Source organism: Protomyctophum parallelum, assembly GCF_964188405.1.
Source record: "Protomyctophum parallelum genome assembly, chromosome: 3".
NCBI lineage: Eukaryota > Metazoa > Chordata > Actinopteri > Myctophiformes > Myctophidae > Protomyctophum > Protomyctophum parallelum.
The window spans coordinates 43174037-43196912 of NC_139698.1; the positions used below are offsets into that span (position 1 = coordinate 43174037).

Consider the following 22876-nt stretch of genomic DNA (forward strand, 5'->3'; position numbering starts at 1 on the left):
GCCCTGTACACATGTTTTTTTTGCATGATTAGGAAACAGCTTTGTATCTGTTATTGACTGACACTATATGCATATACGCGTATCCGAGCATCATAGCTATAGGCTACTCATCAGTCTATTTAGCAAATATTTTGTGGTCTATGATAATTCGTCATCGTGATTTTTCATAACTCATGGATTGCGCTCATACTCATAATATTGCGTAGCAACATTCGTGGGTTACGTCATTGAAACAGAGCAGATGAGCTGTACTGGTTGTTTACCAATTAGGACGCGTTAAAATGTTCACATCTGTATGTCATCTGTCAAGATTCCCGTTCCTTGGTTGGTTGCTTATATGCTTGTAGATCTATAACTCTATATACGTTTTAACAAAAGTCTAAATGTAGCTATCGGGTGCATTTAAAACAGAGTCCACCAGCACTATGAAATGAATCGTTGCTGTGGTGCATGATTCTTTTTTTCTTTTTGGAGGTCGACATTGCTGTAGCTCGTAGCTCCGTGCTGCAGCGCTGCAATGCAGGTGCGGGGGTTGATCATAGTAGCCTTCCGCAGCAGCCAGCCACCATTCATTCACACACACACACAAACACACACACACACACACACACACACACACACACACACACACACACACACACACACACACACACACACACACACACACAGAGAGAGGGGCTAAATGCCTAATTGAATTGTAGGTAGCAGAGAGCAGATCTACAAACTCACATCAGCACATCCCGCTGAGATGCGTTGTGAGCTTGTAGATCGGCTACTGTTGGCACAGCAATTTGATGTAAAAATCTGTGTACAGAGCCAACTGAGGTCCAGTTTACTAAGTCTATGGTATAACTGTATCCAATGGAAAATTCCAGGCAGTACCAAGATGACTCGCAATTAACTATTCCCCTCACGCCAGCACTATACGTCGCACGCACACTGCTCTGTAATGTATTCACAATCGATAGAGCCAGGCATGTAGATCCAGTTAATATGCGGCGATGCAACAGTCCATCTCCTGTCAGAGATGAGCAACACAAACACGGTGCAGATGGCCTTATACGTGCATGCATGCCCGTGATATGAATCAAACTTGATGTTATGCAATAGCCACAGTCAGACAGACAATGTGTAAAGGTGATGTCACCACAATATTAAGACCTTCAGTATAGGCTACTCGAAAAGGAAATAGTAAAAGGAGAATGAAAATCGATAAAACGACCCCTCCATCGTTTTGTAGCCTGAATAATCTAGTCAAGCACAAGCACCAGAGGAGCCTTTCAGCACCATGGACAGCGACGATACATTCTCCTATACGAATCTCTCTCTCTCTCTCTCTCTCTCTCTCTCTCTCTCTCTCTCTCTCTCTCTCTCTCTCTTTGTCTTATGGTTCAAAGCATGCACAAAGCACATCAGTGAAAAAGCTCTTTTGAATTCATGACTTAGACAGAATTGCTTGGCAAATATTTATCGGAGGACCTTGACTCATGATCAAAAATGACTTTCTAGGGAAAGATTCAGATGAAAATAGTATGACTTTCTTTGTCTACATCCAAAAAGTGCATAGGCCTAAGTATGCTTTAGTAGGCTATAGATATACTATTATGTATATACATAGTTTATGTACTGTAGATATATACACATTACAGTAGATATACTATAAACAGTATACATATTGCGCTCTGAGTAGCTCAGTCAGTACTCACCTTTGAACCATAAGGTTTTAGGTTCAATCCCGGGCATCAACAACTCAGTGTTTGACTTGCACAGCGGGTTAGAGAGCAACTTTGCCGATTTTGCACCCAAACCTATTTGATTGATTGATTGATTGATTGATTGATTGATTGAAGTATTTGTTATTAATTTATTAGTTTGCAGAACTACAGTACATTTCAAGCATATTGTAAACAAGTGTAATGCTTTATGGCATAAAGCATTACACTTGTTTACAATATGGGTCCACCATTTTCAATTCATCAGAACATTTAACATATAGCCAAAAACAGGAAATCATCATAAAAGGAGCTAAAAAGGGGAAAAACATAAACAGTGAGGGGGAAAAGGGGTGGGTGGTGGATTCAGATGTTACGGGGGCCAGTTTTGAAATGCAGCCGTCCGTAGGTTCCCTTTGAGAGCGGTTTTGAAGGAGTCAGGGGATTCGCATGTCTTAAAGGACCACTTCACCAACTTTTCAACATCTCTTGGTGAAAATGGTGGTATTTTATCATGAACATTAGTGAGGACCAATTATAGGAAGAGAAGTTGAAAAGTGGTGAAGTGGTCCTTTAATTACTTTTTGGTGGGCATTCCACATTTTGGTGGAATGGCCCAAGTTCCACAGGAAACATGGGCCATTGTATAGTCCAGGAAGAACTGACATTCTGTGCGATGATGTCACAGTCGCCGAAATCATGTTCAAAATATCCAAACACATGCAGAAAAACACAAAACACACCCCAACGTCATGTTTATTATGTCTTCAACTTCATTAATTAATATGGTTTGGTTGCAAAATCGAGTGCTCCACCTCAGCAATACATCTCCCAGGGATCAACATATTGTAAAGGGGATCGACTGCCTCGTTGCTCAGATGATACCGATAACTAGAAAAAGTGCCCTTCCGGGCACAGGTCTCCACCAGGTTATCCACAGATCCGTGCAGTTAGAGGTAAAAACACTTTTCGGCCAGTTATAGCGCCACCTTGAGGCTGAGTTGAAATTGTTCATGTGGCATTTCGTCCTCGGCCTAGTGGGAATGTGGGTGCACAATTTCACGGAAATCACGCGATGTGTTCATGATTTGCAGCATTTTGTTTGAAACTGAGCACTCCTGTGAACTTTGGAAGCCAATCTTAACCAATCAGGAGTGTGATAAATCTGAAAGACCTGTTTCGTTGAATGGCTCTAGAGAGACTGTGTACCAATTTGCGTGATGTTTGGACAGAATCTGTAGGTGTACTGTGCAAAAACTTGTTTTGCACAAAGCGGCCTCCTGGTGGCGCTATAACAGGCCGTTCTGGAAAGTTTGGGGCAGAGGTTCATGGTTGGCATCCAGGGAGTGTGTGTGCAAAATATGGCATGGAAAAACTTGTTTTGCACAAAGCGGCCTCCTGGTGGCGCTATAACAGGCCGTTCTGGAAAGTTTGGGGCAGAGGTTCATGGTTGGCATCCAGGGAGTGTGTGTGCAAAATATGGCATCGACCGGGTTAACGGTGGCCGAGATTAGCTGTTCACGGACACACGGACACACGGACGGACACACGGACGGACACGCGGACGGACGGAGTGCAAAACATACTCTCCCCACATGCCTTCGGCCTGGTGGAGACAATAAGCCACTGTGACAAGATATAAACTTCCATATAATACTACACAGTATGTATAGGCCTACTCTATACTGTAGCCTAGGTATATACTTAAATACAGTGCATATAGTACATTGTATAGATACATACAGTGCACATATAGATACAGACAGTAATTTGTTAGATTATACATGTATGTATATATATATATATATATATATATATATATATATATATATGAATGAGTTGACTTGCAGGTGAGACCAAAACCATCAAAAATGTGGTCATATGTGGCCTTGAGTATACTATACAGCCCTAACTCTGACCTAATAATGATTTTACTTAGCAAACATGCAGGGGTTCAGTGTTTTACTTACAATTACTATAGTCTGTTTGCCCAGAGCTATACCTATAGTAACCACAATAATAAAATAAATAACACATTATTACACAGTAAAATCCTTCAGTGTCAGTTTAACTCAGCGAGTGTATGAAATGGAAAAAAATGGACTTGTATGGGACCATTTAGTTCTCTCAGAGTTAAATCAGACTTACATTAACACTGACAATTTACTGTAGACATGCATAAAAGCCTTAAAATCTAGAATACTTTGAAACCATTCTAATTTTAACATGACGGCATAAAGACATTAGACATGATTTGAAGAAATCTAATGTTTATAATCTGTCTATGTAAATGTAATTATTTCATGAGTCATGAGTAGGAGTGTAGGCAAAGGGGTGTTTCTGGGATGCCAGGGTTCACCGTCTGGATATGGAATTGGCCTTATTCTCTTACTGTATAAGATCATAGTGGGAATATTTGTTATTTTATTGTCACAATTCTTTTGAATTCAATTAAATCCAACTCAATAAAATTCATTACAATATTTCATGCATTTGTATACAGGTACGGTATGTTAATACAGTATTTTGGTGTGACCTACAGAGCCACCCAGGTTCCACTTCACCAAACCCGAGAACTACTTAAGCATGTACCATCAGGAGGGAACCAACACCATCTACGTGGGGGGACAGGCAGTGATCTACGTGTTGACATTCACCAACAGAGGGGTCCGCGACCAGCAGGTATACACAACACTTACAGCTTTCCTTCTTTTTTCTATCTAAGCCAGTAGTTTTTTAACCTTTTGCCATTTGAGCCACGAATTACCAACGGATGAGATTTAGGCTCTCAAACCCAAAACTAAGAATAATTTATTGTCGTTGGATAAGATTTATTTCCCCCACAATTCCATGCTGTAAAAATAACAATTATTCTACATTCTCCAATTAAGTAATGCAGAATTGCAGATTAACAATAATTTAACTCTTGAGAGCGTAAAATGAAACATTCTTTTCATTTTATCTTAAGAGTTACCGTAAGTTACCAACTCTCCATCATTTAGCTGGGGACCACCTGGAACCCCCTCAAGGACCACTGGTGGTCCCTGAACCACTGGTTGAGAAACACTGATCTAAGCAGTTAGTGAGCTAGGAGGGGAGTCGGTATATTGGTCAAGGACACTATGACAGGTCACATAGTTGTTATGGAGACCAACCAACCACATGACCTTCTAGTTATGAGACAATTACTCTAACCAGTCAAGGCCACCTCACCACTAGGAATAACAAGGAAGGAGAGGAGGGGTAGAACAGTGTGGAAATTGCTCCAATTGTTCCAACTGGCTCTATCTGTTGTCAGTGTGTCCACTCTATTAGCCCATATGGCATGAGATCATGTATCATTTGGGGGTTCTGTTCTATTCCAAAAATGTAATGGACTGGTAAAATCCTCGCAGTGGCTGATGAATTTGGGAAAATCTCCAAAACCTTTCCTTTGTATTATTATAAAGATAAAATAGTGACAATAGACAACATACAAGCTCACGACGCATCACAACACGATGTGTTGTATACTGTATATAGCACCTGTCTCTAAAGTGCATTATGTGCGTTACATTCACCCATTCGCACACACATGATTCACACACCGACAGTGGAGGAAATCAATCATGCAATAATAATATGTTATATTTGTATAGCACTTTTTCGAAAACAGGTTTACAAAGTGCTTCACAGACAAACGAAGGGACAATACAAAAACATTAAGACAAATAAAGAGGGAAGGCAAAAACTAGCTGTTCAAAAGTTCTAGCTAAAAGCTTATGTATTAATTAGTTATAAGAATAAAAGTGGAGCCAAGCTTATCTCTGTCCATGAAGAGGCAGAAGATAACTCAAGCTAATAAAGAATGTCTTGTATAGCCTTACTGTCGTGTGGCCCAGTGTCAACATTGACTAGCCAAACAGATTGCTATTGTACAGTATACTATGGTATTTCATATCACTGTGTTCTATTTTTTGAGGGGCACTATAGCCCAGGTTTGTGTGTTTGTGTGGATGTACCACATAGTGATGATGATTTGATTGGCTGAGCATGTAATGTGATGTATGATTATGCTGTATGACGATAAGAGCGCCCCTCACTTCACACAAGTGTGATTTTTGAGGAACGCTAGCCCCTCCTATGTCCAGCTTTGAGGGTTTGTGTAAACACAAACATTGAATGCCAATGGCACCATTATTGAAACCATTGGCCGGAATGAGATGATGTATAATGATGTATGATCGATGTATGATAAGAAATCGGCTAATGATAAATCGGCTAATGATAAATAAAATCGGCTAACCAATCCCATAAATTCAGTTGTTGATGTATTGATTATGTATACTGATAAGAGCGCCCGTCACTTCACACAGGTGTGATTTAAAAAAAAATGACTGCAGGCTTAACGTTCACTCATGCAAGCGCAATTGCAAAGCAGTTGTGGTAGTGCAGTGAGTCTAAAAAGCCACTGTCACAGCAGGGTATTATTTTGTTAGGGGTGTGTTTCCCAACGAGGACAGGACACCCATGCTAAAATCAAGTGGACAGTAAAGCCTTTGATAAAACAGGTCTGGCTCTACTCGCCAACACTAATGCTGGCCAAAGACACCACCTTTATGTTATTAGTGACAAACATTATGCTATTTTCCATTGTCAAAAATAAATAAAAGCATTGCGATAGTTCAGCCAGAGAGAAAGCACTGTAACGTAGAACGCCTGCAACACTCACACACAACAGTCTCAACGTGTGCGTCTCAACATTATCATAAAACTGAGAAAACAGCCAGCACCCATAGTGAATGTCATTTTCACAGATTTTGAGGGGCGCTAGCCCCTCCTATGCACAGCTTTGTGTGTTTGTACCACGGAATGTGATGATTTTATTGGCTGAGCACAGAATGATGTGATGTAAAATGTGATGATAAGATTGCCCCTCACTTCATATAAGTGGGATTTTTAAGGGGCGCTAGCCCCTTCTATAAACAGATTTTGTCCCCACACGTCTCAAGATTTGCCATTGACCACGGTAAGAGCATTCCGGTCAAATGTCCGCTAAATTTTGTCCCTCCCCCCGTCTCAAGTTTTGCCATTGGCGATGAACAGAGAAATTACGTCAGAATTCAGAGTTCAGCCAGTCACAGCAGTCAGGCTGTTCCCTATAGTATACAGTATACCCAGTCACCATCCAATCTCATTTGCCAACAACCTAACACATTATGCTCTCAATTTGGTTCAATGTCTATCATGGTCATGCAGTATCATGTCAGTACCATGGTCAGTATCATGGTCAGAATAATGTCATTGCCATGTCCATGGTCAGTATCATGTCAGTGCCGACAGATTCACATTTTGCCAAATAGCTCTCAAAATTTGTTTTCCCTTAGGATTCCATGGATCTTTTCAACCTTGCTGGCTCACAATAAGCTACATGGCTTGGGAGAGGCCTGTTGTCACACCCCTGTCTCGGATGAGGCAGGGGTGTGATATATGTGACCTTTTGTACTGCTAGTACGATCAGTTATTTAACATTAAATTATAATTGTCTGCGTAGTGTGTGTGCGCGTAGAAAATTGGCACAAAATACATTAGGTACGGTACATTTCAATTAATTTAGGCTTGTAGATCTTGTTTTTTCAAAGTCTTGTCAAAGCTCAGTATCCTTCTCTGACACAAAAATCCCTGTCCACAGAGTTGGTTTGGCCCAAATTGGCCCCAATCAGTGTTCAGGTGTGCTTGCGACAGTCCTGGAACACATATTGTTTGCTACGTTGAGATAGCTAATTGTGATTGGTTTGTTGTTTTCTCAATAAAGAACCAAGTTTATACGTTGTTTGTTTGTCTGTCCATATATTACCTAAAAGTGTGCAATCTGTGCACCATTGATAGGCATGTAAAGAACAAAACATGGACAGTGTTTGGTCACACTGTCACGGGTGCATGAGTTTCAGTTTGGTCTGACATACTAACAGTCCGACAGGCATTAGTCCGACACCCTACCCAAAACCCAAACCTAAATCTAACCTCACAGGAAGTGGGGTGCATACTTAGTTCAGACTAGTCATTGGTTAGACATGGGTTAAGGTTAGGTTTAGGTGTGCCGACCCGTGGGAGGTTAGGGTTAGGATGAGGGTTTGAGATAGATTGTAGTTGTAGGACTAATGACTGCATGGTCTAACCAATGACTAGTCTAAACCAAATACTGTCTAAACTAAGTACTGCACCCCAGGAAGCCACATGTTAGTTTTAACCTGCCATTGCCTACAGGTTAGTTTTAACCTGTCATGGGCATGGCCCACAAGTTAGTTTTAACCTGCCACGCATGTCGGGAGCCACGGATTAGTTTTAACCTGCCACAGGTTAGTTTTAACCTGTGGCAGGTGTCACACCTGTGCTCTGAGGAGAAAATCTTTCTTGTTTTAGGTAGTCTTTTTAAGCAGAATGCTGTGCACTCTTCATAGTTCATCCTTGGAATTTAGTTAGTGTGGTTGCCCGAATGGGCAACCAGACTCTTGTAACTGTGACACTTTATTGTGGGCTCGCCTCAGCGAGCACACAATTGTTACTGCCAGTTTATATTTATTTATTTATACTTCTTTATTCCAATTTCCGCCACTTTTTTTGTCACGTAACTACTTCCACATACTTTATGCTAGAAATGTAGTTCAAACTTCAAACTGTTCAGCTCTTTGCAGTTATTTATGCTTGTTTTTTTTTTTTTACAAAGTTTTATACTTTTTATACTTTTTAACTTTTTAACTTTTTTTTACTTTCTTTATAGTGAGAGTCGATGGAAGAAAGGTCCCATTTTTCACAGTTAACTTTTTTGAGCTCGTATTACTCCGTCATACTTTCACTTTGAAACTTCATTCAAACTTTATAATGTTCATCTATGTTTGAACTTTAATTGGTGAAAAAGTTGTTTTGAAAAAGTTTATACTTTTTAAAATATTTAACTTTATTTATAGTTTTTCCTCCCATTGACAATGTATGGGATTTATCTCTAAATCAACCTCACTTTTGCAGCCTCATTACTCTGGCATACTTTGTCGTAGAAACGTGATTTAAACTTTAGAAAGCTCACACGACTCTGGACTTTTTCGTGGTTCAAACCGTATTCGAATACGTTAAACGTTTTTTCCGAAATCTCAGTTCAATCGCAGGCCGTTTCGCCTAATTAGTGCCAACTTAGAGTGCAGGGCTTCTTTCACTAGAGTGTACAAACAGAAAATCTTTCCTTGAAAATTTACCAAACAAATTGCCGTCCCGGCCAAAATATTCACTTTACACGCATGTCCTTTGGTCATTTTGTAGCCACACATGTCCTCTTTCACACAATGTGACCACCAAAACACAGAGACATACAGAATGTGAACTACGGCCTTTTAAGTGACACAAATACAGTCAAGCTGCTCATTGACATCCATTGTAGAAATCTTACGAGGAAATTATCGCGATGACAATTCTTAACTCGCTCTTATAACCACATTTTCGATCGTACCAACACCACAATCGCACATGGTGTACCTCAATATCTCAGGCCACTCACAGCGAAGAAATTATTTGCATTCGACTTTTACTTTTTGCGATAGAGCAATTTGTTCGGGCATAGTTTCCCCCCATTCAAGACCATTCAAGATCAAGACCTTCAAGTTGCGCGCCACTTGTTTGTCTTTTACACTTCCACAGCTGAGACATATAAGAGCTTAATTACAGGGCTGAAATTAAAGTTACAAGATCTCAATGAGTTGCTCTGCGATACCTTGTGGGCTTGTAGGTCTGCTATTTGTGCAATTGGATGGCCTTTATACAGCTCTCGCAAGAGCACGCACGCACGCATGCACGCACGCACACACACACCCTGTCTTCCTATTGGCTGGCCTTTACACAGCTCTCGCAAGTGCACGCACGCACGCACGCACGCACGCACGCACACACACACACACACGTTTATAAAAAAATATTTTCAAAAAAATAAAAATAAAATAAAAAAATTAAAAAAACGTAAAAAAAAATAAAAAAAATAAAAAAAAAATTTAAAAAAAATTTAAAAAAAAATTAAAAAATGAAAAAAAAATTAAAAAAATGAAAAAAATGAAAAAAAATGGAAAAATTGAAAGAAATTTGAAAAAAATGAAAACTTAAAAATTAGCATGTTAGCATTAGCATGTTAGCATGTTAGCATTAGCATGATAGCATTAGCATGTTAGCATGATAGCATTAGCATGTTAGCATGTTAGCATTAGCATGTTGACATTAGCATGTTAGCATGTTAGCATGTTAGCATGATAGCATTAGCATGTTAGCATGTTAGCATTAGCATGTTAACATTAGCATGTTAGCATTAGCATGTTAGCATGTTAGCATTAGCATGTTAGCATTAGCATGTTAACATTAGCATGTTAGCATGATAGCATTAGCATGTTAGCATGTTAGCATTAGCATGTTAGCATGTTAGCATTAGCATGTTAGCATGTTAGCATTAGCATGTTAGCATGATAGCATTAGCATGTTATCATTAGCATGTTATCATTAGCATGTTAGCATGTTAGCATTAGCATGTTAGCATTAGCATGTTAGCATGATAGCATTAGCATGTTAGCATTAGCATGTTAGCATGTTAGCATTAGCATGTTAGCATTAGCATGTTAGCATGATAGCATTAGCATGTTAGCATGTTAGCATTAGCATGTTAGCATGTTAGCATGTTAGCATTAGCATGTTAGCATGTTAGCATTAGCATGTTAGCATGATAGCATTAGCATGTTAGCATTAGCATGTTAGCATGTTAGCATTAGCATGTTAGCATTAGCATGTTAGCATTAGCATGATAGCATTAGCATGTTAACATTAGCATGTTAGCATGATAGCATTAGCATGTTAGCATGTTAGCATTAGCATGTTAGCATGTTAGCATTAGCATGATTAAAAAATTAAAAAATGAAAAAAAATGAAAAACATTAAAAAATTAAAACTTTAACTTTTTTTTAAACTTAAAAGGAAAAAAATAATAATAAAGAACTTAATATTTTTTATCTTAATATTTTTTTTAAGAAATATCTTAGACCATTATCAATAATCATTGTGTTTATGCTTTTAAAGATAGGCCTATATGCTATTTGAACCTTCTATTTACATGTAAAAGTATGCTATTTCTGTTAAGCTCATGAATGCTTTTATATGTATACTCCATTGGATTGACTATTTTTTTTCTTTTTTACCTTTTCTTGATTCATCAAGAATACATTGTAAAGCATTATTCATACATTACAAATCATTAGTAGACAGTAATACTTTACTTACTTTATTCTGCCCCTTTTTGGGCATTATACTACTTCCACATACTTTATTTCCGCTTTATGCAGTTATTTATGCTTAAACTATAGTTTTTACAAATGTTCATACTTTTTTAACTTTTACTTCAGCTTTAATACATTTTCTACTTTTCTTTACAATATGTTACAGTCCAGAAATTTTGATTATGGACTTAGACCACCAATGGTAACACCATTACTCCGGTCCCCGAGTTTCAAACTTGACACGGCAATAACTTTATACAAAGCATTTTACGCGAGCCCACGCAGTTTCTACAGGAACTGCTTTCTAGTTATTATTATTATTATTTTTTTTTCACTGGAGTAGTCTTTATTTTGACGCTTTATACCTCCCACACTGTACGCTGTACGCACTTGAGCCATATGTCAAATTGACCGGAAAAATCGGGAATCGTGTGCGTGTATTTTGTTAAGAGAAATGTTGTATAGTTTAATTGATATGAATTTATTAGTGAATTAAATTTCCCCATTGACATGAATGGGAAAAGGCAAAAATTCACATAAAAGTATTTGTTCCTCGGAGACTGTAATCACTATAGTTACAAAACTGTTAGGGATATTTCTTAATTATCACTAAAATTAATTAAAATTATAATTTTATAGGTCGGCCTCATGGTGGCGCTATAACAGCCCACTTTACCTTTTGGCTTATAACTCTTGAACCGTAGGTCGTAAAATCAAAATCATTTTTTCCCTGGATTCCTTGGGTCATGACGCATCTCCCCATATAGGCCACGCCCATTTCCGCCATGATAGATTTTCCGCCATTTTGAATTTTGTCCAAAACACACTTTTTGCTTTTCCTCCTACAGATTTCGTTCAAATCTCACAGAAATCGGCACACGTGATCTCTGGACCCATCCAATTAAAACCGAGCCGCAGAATTTTGAAAGTGCGTATCGTTCGGCCGTAATCGTCTTCCGAAGTTAGTAGGAGGGGCCTATATCACAAAAATGCCATAAATCATGAACGGAATGTCCAATCCATCCCAAATTTCAATCACATGTCCGGGGTGGTTCAATCAACCAAGTTCTAAAAGCAATTCCATTTTCATCCATAGGGGGCGCCGCAAATGCGAGAAATGTAACCGTTTGTCGCAAAAACATGAATTTCGGGGGTTAAATCCCCTCCGAATGACTTACGCATGATCTAAGGTGTGACTTGAAATTGTAATTGGCTGGCAATACTAGTGGGAGGGGCATATGTAAGCCACTGCGGCAACCACACTCTGCAATTTTTTAAAATTGCGAATTTTCTAGTTATGAACTATATTACTATGTTAATTGTATGTATTACCGTCAAACCTAATGCAATAGCATTGCAATTAATGGTTTCTTGATGAAAGTCTCTGACTGAGTACAAAATAACAAATGCCATTCCTCCCACAGATCCCTGTGGTAACTGATGAGACTGCAAAGGCGACTTGCATGGCAAAGTCTGCGCCGCCTAAGGTAGATGATTCACTGTTCAGACTGCTCTGTCATCCTTGTTGTAAAGCATCATTTTCCTGTTCCATCACTTTATCATCCTTATCCTTAGGCATCATCATTGTCATCATCCTCTTCAGCACCACTACAGTGAGGTTAGTCATGCATTGCACCAGTGTGATAATGTGATGTCATGGCTCTGCAGGTGGCTAGCCATAAGAGGGACAGACTGTGTGTGTGTGTGTGCGTGCGTGTGTGTTTGTCTAGAGCTAATCTTGCAAATCGCTGGACTGATTCCTTGTGCATGCTTAATACTATTGTGATATTTGTTTATTGAAAATAATACTCTTAGTGCAAGGGGATGCTGATGTTCATTTAGTCTTACATGACAAATAAAACCATACAGGAATTATGCCTGAAGGTTGCATTTAGTATTTATTCTCACATTACATGTAGCAGCGTCTTAAGGGTAGAGGTTCTTTTTCTGTACTTGACAAGTAAGTGAAGCATAAGGAGCTTTGAAGTCACTGCAATCACTTTGTATTGTAGGGGTAAAGTCCACTGTGTTCTCTGCCAAAATGTTTAGAAAATGGAACACTTCCAGATTTTCTTATTCAGTTCCAAATTCTCTATTCCTCTCCCTTTCTCTTCATCTATCGCCTGTTCTCCTTCTGTGTGTCCTTCTCCATCTCTCCCTGGGTCTCATACAGTTGGAGTGTGATAATTTCATCACAGTCATTCAAAAGGTGAATGACACCTTCGTGGTTTGTGGGACCAATGCTGGAAGTCCAAAATGCTGGCTGCTGGTAAGATATTTTGTCTATGAAGAGTCTGGAGAGGACGCACCCAATACCCAGTTGTATATTGAATTGGTTCTTAACGTGTCCTTGAGGGGTTACAGTGAGTGCCCAGCTAAATGAATGATAGTAAAGTGGATTTTATTTGAGAGAGATATACAGGTTTCTGTGCAGAATGAAAATCTGAAATATTCAGTCAAGAACATACCTTTGTTCTAATCAATCAGACGCCAATTTGATTTGGCACCGGATTTGGGTGCATTATATTCAAAGGGGCTCTCAATGACCAGGCCCTATATAAACGTGCATTGCAAGCTCACAACGTGGTGTGAGCTTATAGATAGAATACTTTTGGCACCGCCATGCGACAAATATGATGTAACACCCGGGATTCAAACTCAGGTCCCCCACGTGAAAGTCCAACATCTTAACCACCTGACCAAAGGGATATCCCTATGGACAAGGGGAGATATTAGACTCTTGAGGCCTTCAGGCAGAGGCTCTGAGCCACTCTGCTACAATGACATGCCCAGAATGGCGATAACATGTTAAATTTGGATGATTGGACGTGTCAGGTTTTGAGATGTTTTACCTCCCTACAGGTAAATGACACAGTGTTGACAGATGTCCAGGGAAATGGGCACATAGCGTCCGCCTCGGATATCTCCCCACCCTATCCCTCCCAGAGGTTCATCAGCCTGCCTGCAGGTACTGATGATGATGGGAAGTTTACATTTCAGTCACACATAGCAAAGACATTACCATATTTAAGTCTATTACTAGTTACCATTTTGTTTATTTATGTTCTCTTTTTTTTCATTCATATTGTAGATACTATCAGAATTGTACATGGTACTTTATATTTACTTATTTTTTCTTTTACTTCTTTCAAATGTTATGAATGAAATGACTGAAATGCTCAAATATTTTTATTTTACTTAAATTTACGCACGTCACTGATGAGAGAAGGGGGCTAAACCAATTAGTCAACTATGAAATGCTTTGAATGCTTGTGTTTGATACAGAACACCTTGGTAGAAAGATACAAAACCTCATTATCACTCCTGAATCACAAATTAACATGGTATTTTGACACAGTATCAAAAGCAGCTTTTAGTACCACAAATGAGACCCCTATTCCTGGCAACTTTTCTGCACATTAGCAATAGTCACAAGCCCTGTAATATATAGTGCCATATCCTCTACCCATTGCATTACCCTAAGGTTGGCATGCCAGTGCCATGTTCTACCCCTTTTAGCCACACAGAACCACTTTACTATGAGCTCAAAAGGAACAAATCAATCAGAGCTAGATTGACAGAACAGAAAACCGACACAACACTGTTTATAAAACAATTTGCTGTTAGAATAATTAAAGAAACATTACAAATAATCCATAAGGTATTCTTGAGACCAATGGAAGATTGCAGGAAGTTAAATCAGATTGAGATTGATTGTTTAACCAATGAGCCAGTCATCTGCTTGAGTAGTGCTGCATGCTGTAATAATAATCTGTTCAAATGAAGCCATTAGTGCCATGATTTCAAAAGCTTGCCTTTGTATTGCCATGGAGACAGACCATTAAGTGGGTTGATTGAAATGTAGTGATGGGGGTGGATGCTGATTGCCGCAGACAGATTCTCCCCCTTGATGTCTTCTCTGTCTGGCCAACACTTTTTTTTTTAAATTCTCTATCCTCTACCTTGGCCTTCTTTGTAATCTTGTTCTCTGCCTATCTGTATTTCTCGCACTACATCCATTTATTTTTCTCTCTGTATGTCCTCCCTTCTTCCTGTCTCACTCAATCTCGTTCTGCGTCTCTCTGGCTTTTTCTCTCCATCTCCTTCCCACTTCCTCTCGTCCCTCAAACCAATCCATCACACTCTGTGTCCGACAACCCCCCTCCCGCCAAAGACGGGAGTCTGTACTCTGCTATGTCGTCGGTGGGAGGTCATCCCGGCTCTATTCGACGGACGTATGGCTCCCAGAAGCTCCTGAAGACAGAGAACGTTTGGCTGCTGAGTGAGTAGGAGGAGAGAAGTAGAGACGAGTGCAGGGTTAGTGGAGGGTGGTGAATAATAGTGGGTGGTGCAAGGCTGTATTATTATTGGAGTTTTTCTTTTTAATCAGCCAGCCTGAGAAAGATATTGTGTGGGCATGTTCAAATTTGCCAAGTCTGTGGCGGGGATTAAAGGTTATTCAGATCCCTCGAAGACTGTGTGCCCTGCTACTTGGTTGTTGAAGGGAGATGTGCATGTGAAAGGAATACGAAAGCAGAAGCAGAGATTGTGCACTACAAACTAAGAAATGGTCTCTCATCTCACTTCTTGCTTATGTTTCAAATTGAGATGAGAGAACCTGTGGAATGAAACAACCTGTTTTGGGTGCAGTATCATTTAACACATTTTTACACTATTATATATTATAATAAGACTACTAAACAAGTAGCTCCTTTAAAAAAAAGGTGTTAAAATTCTAAAATAGAAAGTGGATTTTCATTATACACATGCAAAGCGATCTCATATTATTCTTTTTTAGTTTTAGTTATTTTTTAAATAGGAGAAATAATATTTTAGGACTTGTTATTATCTTGATCTGACATTTTTGTGTAAATGTCATCATTCTTGACAAAGATCCGCAGTTTGCTGGCGCTGCTGTAATACCATCGTCAGAGAAGTTCAAGGAGGAGGTATACTTCTTCTTCAGTGAGATCAACAAGACAGCCAGGGTGGATGAGGAGCCATACAGGGCCCGCATTGGACGAATCTGTACGGTAGGTTTTCACATGCCATTTAATGTTATTGTTGCGCAATGTAACGTTATTACCATACCATCCGTACCATACATATGTATACTTCCCAGGTGGATGAAGGGGGTATTAAGGCACTGCTGGAGAACTCATGGACCACCTTCATGAAGGCCAGGTTGATGTGTGGTGTCGGCAGCACACAGCAGCAGTACAACAACATCAAGCAGGCTGTGGTGACGGTGCTGACAGCTCAGGACAACAGGGCAGGAGTCATGTATGGCTTGTTTGCCAATGCATGGTAAGCTGGTAAAGCTATCTTCCAACCTGGAAGAAAATAGGCCAGGCTTCACCTGGCAAAAAAATTCAAAAGCAACAATTAAAAACAGGAAGAGAAATGCAGAAATGCGTAAACCTAGATAAAAGCATATTGCTAAACTGAAACGTCCTCAGCCCTCCTCTGAGACACATATTTTTTGTATATTATAATCAGCATTAGTGAGGCCAATTATACAAGCATAGATTAAAATGGGTCAGTCAAGTGGTCCTCAAGTACAAATTAACCTTTAATCCTTTACGACCTGAGGCCAATTCTATAAATGGCTTCTAAATCAGTAGTTCTCGCACTTCAAGATTTTTCAAAAATGTAAAAAAATAGCAGATGTACATTGTACATTTTTGAATAGTCAACGCTAAAATCTAAAATGACGTAGTTTTAATGGGTAACAGAAACAAACAAGAAAACTACTGAATTTTGTTTTCAAACAGCTCAGATAATGCATTTATACAATCATGAATTACAATCATGAATCTAATCACTGGAAATGTGCGTCTCATAACCAAAAACAAACAACCAAACAACCAAAAACTTTTAAGTGAAAAATTGGTGAGTGGAAAAAACAAATGTGCAATTGGCCGTATTTAGTTTTGTTATCAGAGATAAGATTACGTATTTTCATATGTCTAAACTAAAACATGGTATGGTTTTGTTCAGGGGCAGAACAGTGATATGTGCCTACTCCATTCAAGACATTGACCAGGCCTTCTCCACCTCTAAACTGAAGGGCTACAGCACTGCTTTCGTTGGCTCTCGCCCTGGAATGGTAAGTTCATTGTCAGTTAAGTCGCAATGTTTTGTAAATCCAGTCTGAATCTGGGATAAAATAAGTGATCGTGAAATAATTGTGGAATGGCATTCTGTGCCATCTTCAGCCTGCTTTCTCAAAAATAGCAGATATACTGTACAATTGTTTTACATTTATGAAAAAGCTTGAAAGTGTGAGAACTAATGATTTAGAAGGCATTTTGTAGAATCTGCCTAAGGTATAATGGGCTAATTTATACACCACTAGAGCGGAGCGATGTCAGAACAGGCCATATCCATATATGGAGATATAGGGGTGATCGGGTTCCTGGGCAGAGGCTTTTTGTGCTGGTTCTGGACAACCGGAAATGCATGCAGGCCAGCTCCATATACAGTATGGACCCACGGCAGGGGCCCTGTTCAGAACCCGGGCAGAGGCCTTTTTGGGGCGGTTCTGGACAATAAGCTTATAAAGTTTACTTTGCCATTGACTTGAATAGTGGTGTCATGCTCATAGAACGCAGTACCACGCCGTGGTGGCAGTAATCTTTTGACGTGCACTCGCAGGGACGAGCACGCTAGAACACGTCCCCCTAGATTCAAGAGAAGACGCACCAACCTCGCATCACCAGACTTTCCAAGACGCATCAAGTACCCAGTGGTCTAGGTTTTTATGTCTGTGTCCCTTTTATGCCCATATATGGAGTTCTTTGTCAGGCATGCCCAAATATGGAGTCTATGCAGACGTCTGAATGATGTCAGAACAGGCCAGCTCCATATATGGACCCCCACTGCACACCCTTGTGGTGTGGAAGTCGGTGGGGCGAACGGTTCTTGGATTACACACAGACAGACAGAGACTTGGTGGATTTATAGATAGAAGATACACGACAAAGTATAAATTAGGCTTTGCTTCCCTTGTAGTGTGTCCGCAAGAACGCATCGATACCAGAGCAGAACAACATCAAGAACCTGGGGGTCATCCGGTACCACCCAGAGATTGAGGACGTGATCCGTCCACTTGGCGTGGCTCCCCTGGATCTGCCCACAGATGACCAGATCACACACACTGTGGCAGACATCGTCTTGGCAGTAAATGATGAACACTACAGTGTCCTGTATCTGGGAACAGGTTTGTCTTTGAGATTTAAGTGCTTTTTTATTTATAATTCATGAAAACACATCACATTTTACTACAAAACATCTATGTCCAAGCTTATAAGACAAGCTATAATAATAAATAGATCAGTCATAGGGGAAACAAGCTTCCTGTTATAGAATCGAAAATCCATGAAAAGATTAAACAAATTCATGGGTATGGATGGATAATCTTGATATCGCAGACTTCCTTCAAATTGTATTACCAATATTGTGAGCAATCAGTAGCAAGATGTTCAGCCAGCAAATGGTGACACAGCGTGGCAAAATGTATTCAAATGCTGCTTTTTGGAAAAAAGCTTTCATAAGTGTTCCTTTGTGGTTAAAGAAGGATTGCTAAGGCAACCCAATAGACAGTGTTAGCCTTGGCCAAAACGTTGACCTACTAGGAAGTAACTATGGAAACCCTGTTGAAATATACACTCATACCGTGTACGTGTAGGCATGAAAGGTCAGCCTTTCTGTTTGTCAAAACAATGTGCTGCTTTCACAATATAATTTCTGGTGGATATCATGGTACACATTGTCATTCATAACCATACGTCTGCGTTGTTTCAAACAAGAGTGCATGAAGGACAACTTGGCAGGAAAGGATGGCCTCTCACTGTGGCCTCTGCAAAGTGTGTCACACTATGAACAGCCATGGGCCTCTGTGCTGGTCTAAAAAAGAAACTAGAGCAGTTAAACTGTATGTAACTGTTCAGTCGGTGTCAGGCTGTGATACTATATGTGATGGGACAGGATGTGTTATAGACATGCTGTTTGTAGGTGTTTACACCTATGTACATACATACTTGGGGGGTGAGATTTGGTGTGTCTCACATCTTAAATACTTTTCACTTCTGTTGCCCGTCTAAATTGTAAATAGCTGTAGACAGATGTTCACAACCCAATTTTAGCCCTGTTCCACATTTCATCAGCTTCCCCGTGAACAGTATATTATTGAGGGGGTCGACGGGCATACACACACATTTACTTTGCCATTGACTTGAACAGTGGTCATGCTCGTAGAACGCAGTACCACGCCGTGGTGGCAGTAATCGTTTGACGTGCACGTGCAGGGACGGAACGGGACAGTGCAGTGTGTGCACGCTAGAACACATCCCCCTAGATTCAAGAGAAGACACACCAACCTTGCATCACCAGACTTTCCAAGACGCACCAAGTACCCAGTGGTCTAGGTTTACTGGCGCCCCCATAATAAAGATAGGTTTCAGATTACAGACATCACCCGACACTGAAACATATCCTAATTACGTCACCATCAACATCAGTATATATACCTACCAAGCATGCGCACAGCCGGCCACAGTATAGTACTTTCAACTTACATACATGTATACATACATACGTTACCTGTTACTCAACCAATATTGAAACATATCGTAATTACGTCACCATTGACAGCCAGTTATAACCTGACTGTAGTATTTCATTTCAATGTTTTACAGAGTGGCTGAGATTTGAAAGTTCATATCGGTTGACAGTACTTGCGTGCTCTTCGCACTAGTAGGGCATTTATGGCCTACTTGTGTGCAACGCGCAAGTAGGCACTTGACAGAGTGCAGTTCTAGTTACTTGCGCAAGCAGAGTGCGCAAGTAATAATTTCGCCCAGTCTTCGTTCATCGCAACAGCCACCCGCCATTTTATGCGTATGCCAATAAAACAGCAAATCTGTGCCTGGTTTGCTGGGACCAGATCACATAAATGACCATATGTCTTACGTCCTCATTTAGAGCTAGTGATCTGGTCCCAGCAAACCAGGCACAGATTTGCTGTTTTATTGGCATACGCATAAAATGGCGGGTGGCTGTCGCGTTTTTTGGCGCTAATTAACCACAGTATACCGCTAATCAACTTACAACTACATTACTCTATATAGTATATGAATATGTAAACGTATGTCTTACGTCATCATTTAGAGCTAGTCATACGTATACTATATACATAATCAGTCAAATAAAATAGCAAATTGTGCCTGATCTGCTGGGACCAGAGTACGTGGTGTGTATATGTATGACTAGCTCTCAATGATGACGTAAGACATATATATGGTCATTTATGTGATCTGGTCCTAGCAAACCAGGCACAGATTTGCTGTTTTATTGGCATACGTATAAAATGGCGGGTGGCTGTCGCGGTTTTTGGCGCAAAGTAACCACAGTATACCGCTAATCAACTTACAACTACATACTCTATATAGTATATGTATATGTATACGTATGTCTTACGTCATCATTTAGAGCTAGTCATACGTATACTATATACATAATCAGTAAAATAAAATAGCAAATTGTGCCTGATCTGCTGGGACCAGAGTACGTGGTGTGTATATGTATGACTAGCTCTAAATGATGACGTAAGACATATGGTCATTTATGTGATCTGGTCCCAGCAAACCAGGCACAGATTTGCTGTTTTATTGGCATACGTATAAAATGGCGGGTGGCTGTCGCGGTTTTTGGCGCAAAGTAACCACAGTATACCGCTAATCAACTTACAACTACATACTCTATATAGTATTATGTATATGTAATTATGTATACGTATGTCTTACGTCATCATTTAGAGCTAGTCATACGTATACTATACTATATACATAATCAGTCAAATAAAATAGCAAATTGTGCCTGATCTGCTGGGACCAGAGTACGTGGTGTGTATATGTATGACTAGCTCTCAATGATGATGTAAGAAATATGGTCATTTATGTAATCTGGTCCCAGCAAACCAGGCACAGATCTGCTGTTTTATTTGCATACGCATCAAATGGCGGGTTGGCTGTCACGGTTTTTGGCGCAAAGTAACCACAGTAATAATATATTACATATAATATATATTATATATATATATATAAATAATATATTTTAAATCAGTTTATATACCTTTTTTTTCATCACATATCAATGATTTATTTTTCTTTGAAAAACTAAAAAGGGATCTAGAATATATCTACATCGATAAAACTGTATTTCTTATATAGATAGAAACTTGAACCATACTTAATAATACTAGGTGTTTATATGCATAAAGTAGGTAGGTAGGTTCAATGTCAATGGCGTTTAATGTTTTAATGTTTAATTTACGTCATATTTAGCGGAATTCTGACCTAATTTCTCCGTTCATTGTCAATGGCAAAACTTGAGACGTGTGGGGACAAGATTTAGCGGACATTTGACCTGAATTCCCCTTTCAATGTCAATGGCAAATCTTGAGATGTGTGGGGAGAAAAGCTGTTTATATAACAAAGGGTGACGCATCAATGTGGCACTGTTGGAAATAGATGTAAATCAGGCTTTACTCTGAAACAAAATAATCACCAACAAGCACTGGTACATACTGAAGATGTACAGTATATAATGGTTGTTTACAAACTGAAAACATATATATCACTCGTGACTCATCTCCTCTTTTTCAACAGAACAAGGTAAAGTTCTGAAAGTTCTTCACACCAGCGACGAGGCCTTCATCATTGCCCAGTATTCTCTGTTTCACAACGAGGGTCCCGTTTTAAACATGGCCATCGACTCCAAAAAAGTATGTAAAACATTATATGGTAGTGCTCACATTTCATGACTTAAATTAATCATTTTTGCATTCTTATTTGAATTAATTGTACAATTTCAATTTGTTTTGTTCGTTTTTATTTTAGTTCAGTAAATTAGTAAATTAGTAAATTAGTAAATTAGTGTGCATATGTCTTTCTTTACAGTTACACTATCATCACTTAAATATATTAATATAAATATATTAATAACCTATCTGTATACAAAATGTGGAACGCCCTACCAACAGTCATTAAGACATGTGAATCCCTTGACTCCTTCAAAACCGCTCTCAAAGGGCACCTACGGATGGCTGCAATTCGAAACTGGCCTCTGTAAAATCTGAATCCCCCCCACCCCCCCACCCCATTTTCACCCACTGTATATAGTATCTTTTCCCTTTTTTGCTTCCCATATGATGAATTCCTGTTCTGTTCTTTACCTACAGAGAAATGTCTATTTGTATGTCTCTAAATGTTTGTATGTCTTTAAATGTTTTGATGAATTGAACAATGTGGACCCTGTTGTAAACAAGTGTAATGCTTAATTGGGTCGTCCACTCACAGTTGACAGTCTTTGTATTGAGTTTGTGCTTAAAATGTACTGTAAATTCTACAAACTGTTAATAAAGATTTCAATCAATCAATCAATCTTTCATATATCTTAGTAAACATTTCAGCAGCATGTACATCTGGTAATACATCATCCCTTCTTAGGGACACCTTTATGTTGGCACGGCGATGGAGGTCCAGCGACTGCCATTGGCTGACTGCGGTCGCTATGGAGACACTTGCAGGGAGTGCATACTTTCTCGTGATGCATATTGCGGCTGGGACAAGGCCAGGAGGAAGTGCCTAGCCATCCCCTCGGGATACAACATGACCACTGGGTATGATGGGATACATGATGTCACGTGTCTGTGTGGCTGTTACATGTTTGCAGGGACTGATAACAGCCTGCCTGTTTAGTATGCAGCCAAGATTGCGTTTTGTTTTTGGAAGGGTTGGGGGTCCTTTCTTTAAGCGCACTTCCAAGAAGTGAATCGCTGCGGTCAGCTAAAAATATTGTATCTTCAAAGCAGCCTCAAACCTG

The 22876-nt window shown here is 39.5% G+C and overlaps 1 protein-coding gene across 1 annotated transcript in view; it reads left to right on the forward strand.

The window, feature by feature from the left end:
• The window catches only part of LOC310855863 (semaphorin-7A), a gene marked incomplete at its 5' end in the record, with an annotated part of 30444 nt that overhangs the window by 504 nt on the left and 7064 nt on the right, over positions 1–22876 (forward strand). Inside the window, 11 exons of the mRNA XM_083761028.1 lie at positions 4255–4394; positions 12415–12477; positions 13164–13259; positions 13853–13958; positions 15165–15272; positions 15884–16023; positions 16113–16297; positions 16991–17099; positions 18005–18212; positions 21661–21776; positions 22501–22673. Of these exons, the coding sequence (XP_083617154.1) occupies positions 4255–4394; positions 12415–12477; positions 13164–13259; positions 13853–13958; positions 15165–15272; positions 15884–16023; positions 16113–16297; positions 16991–17099; positions 18005–18212; positions 21661–21776; positions 22501–22673 (1444 nt within the window). The remainder of the gene's footprint in view (positions 1–4254; positions 4395–12414; positions 12478–13163; positions 13260–13852; positions 13959–15164; positions 15273–15883; positions 16024–16112; positions 16298–16990; positions 17100–18004; positions 18213–21660; positions 21777–22500; positions 22674–22876) is intronic.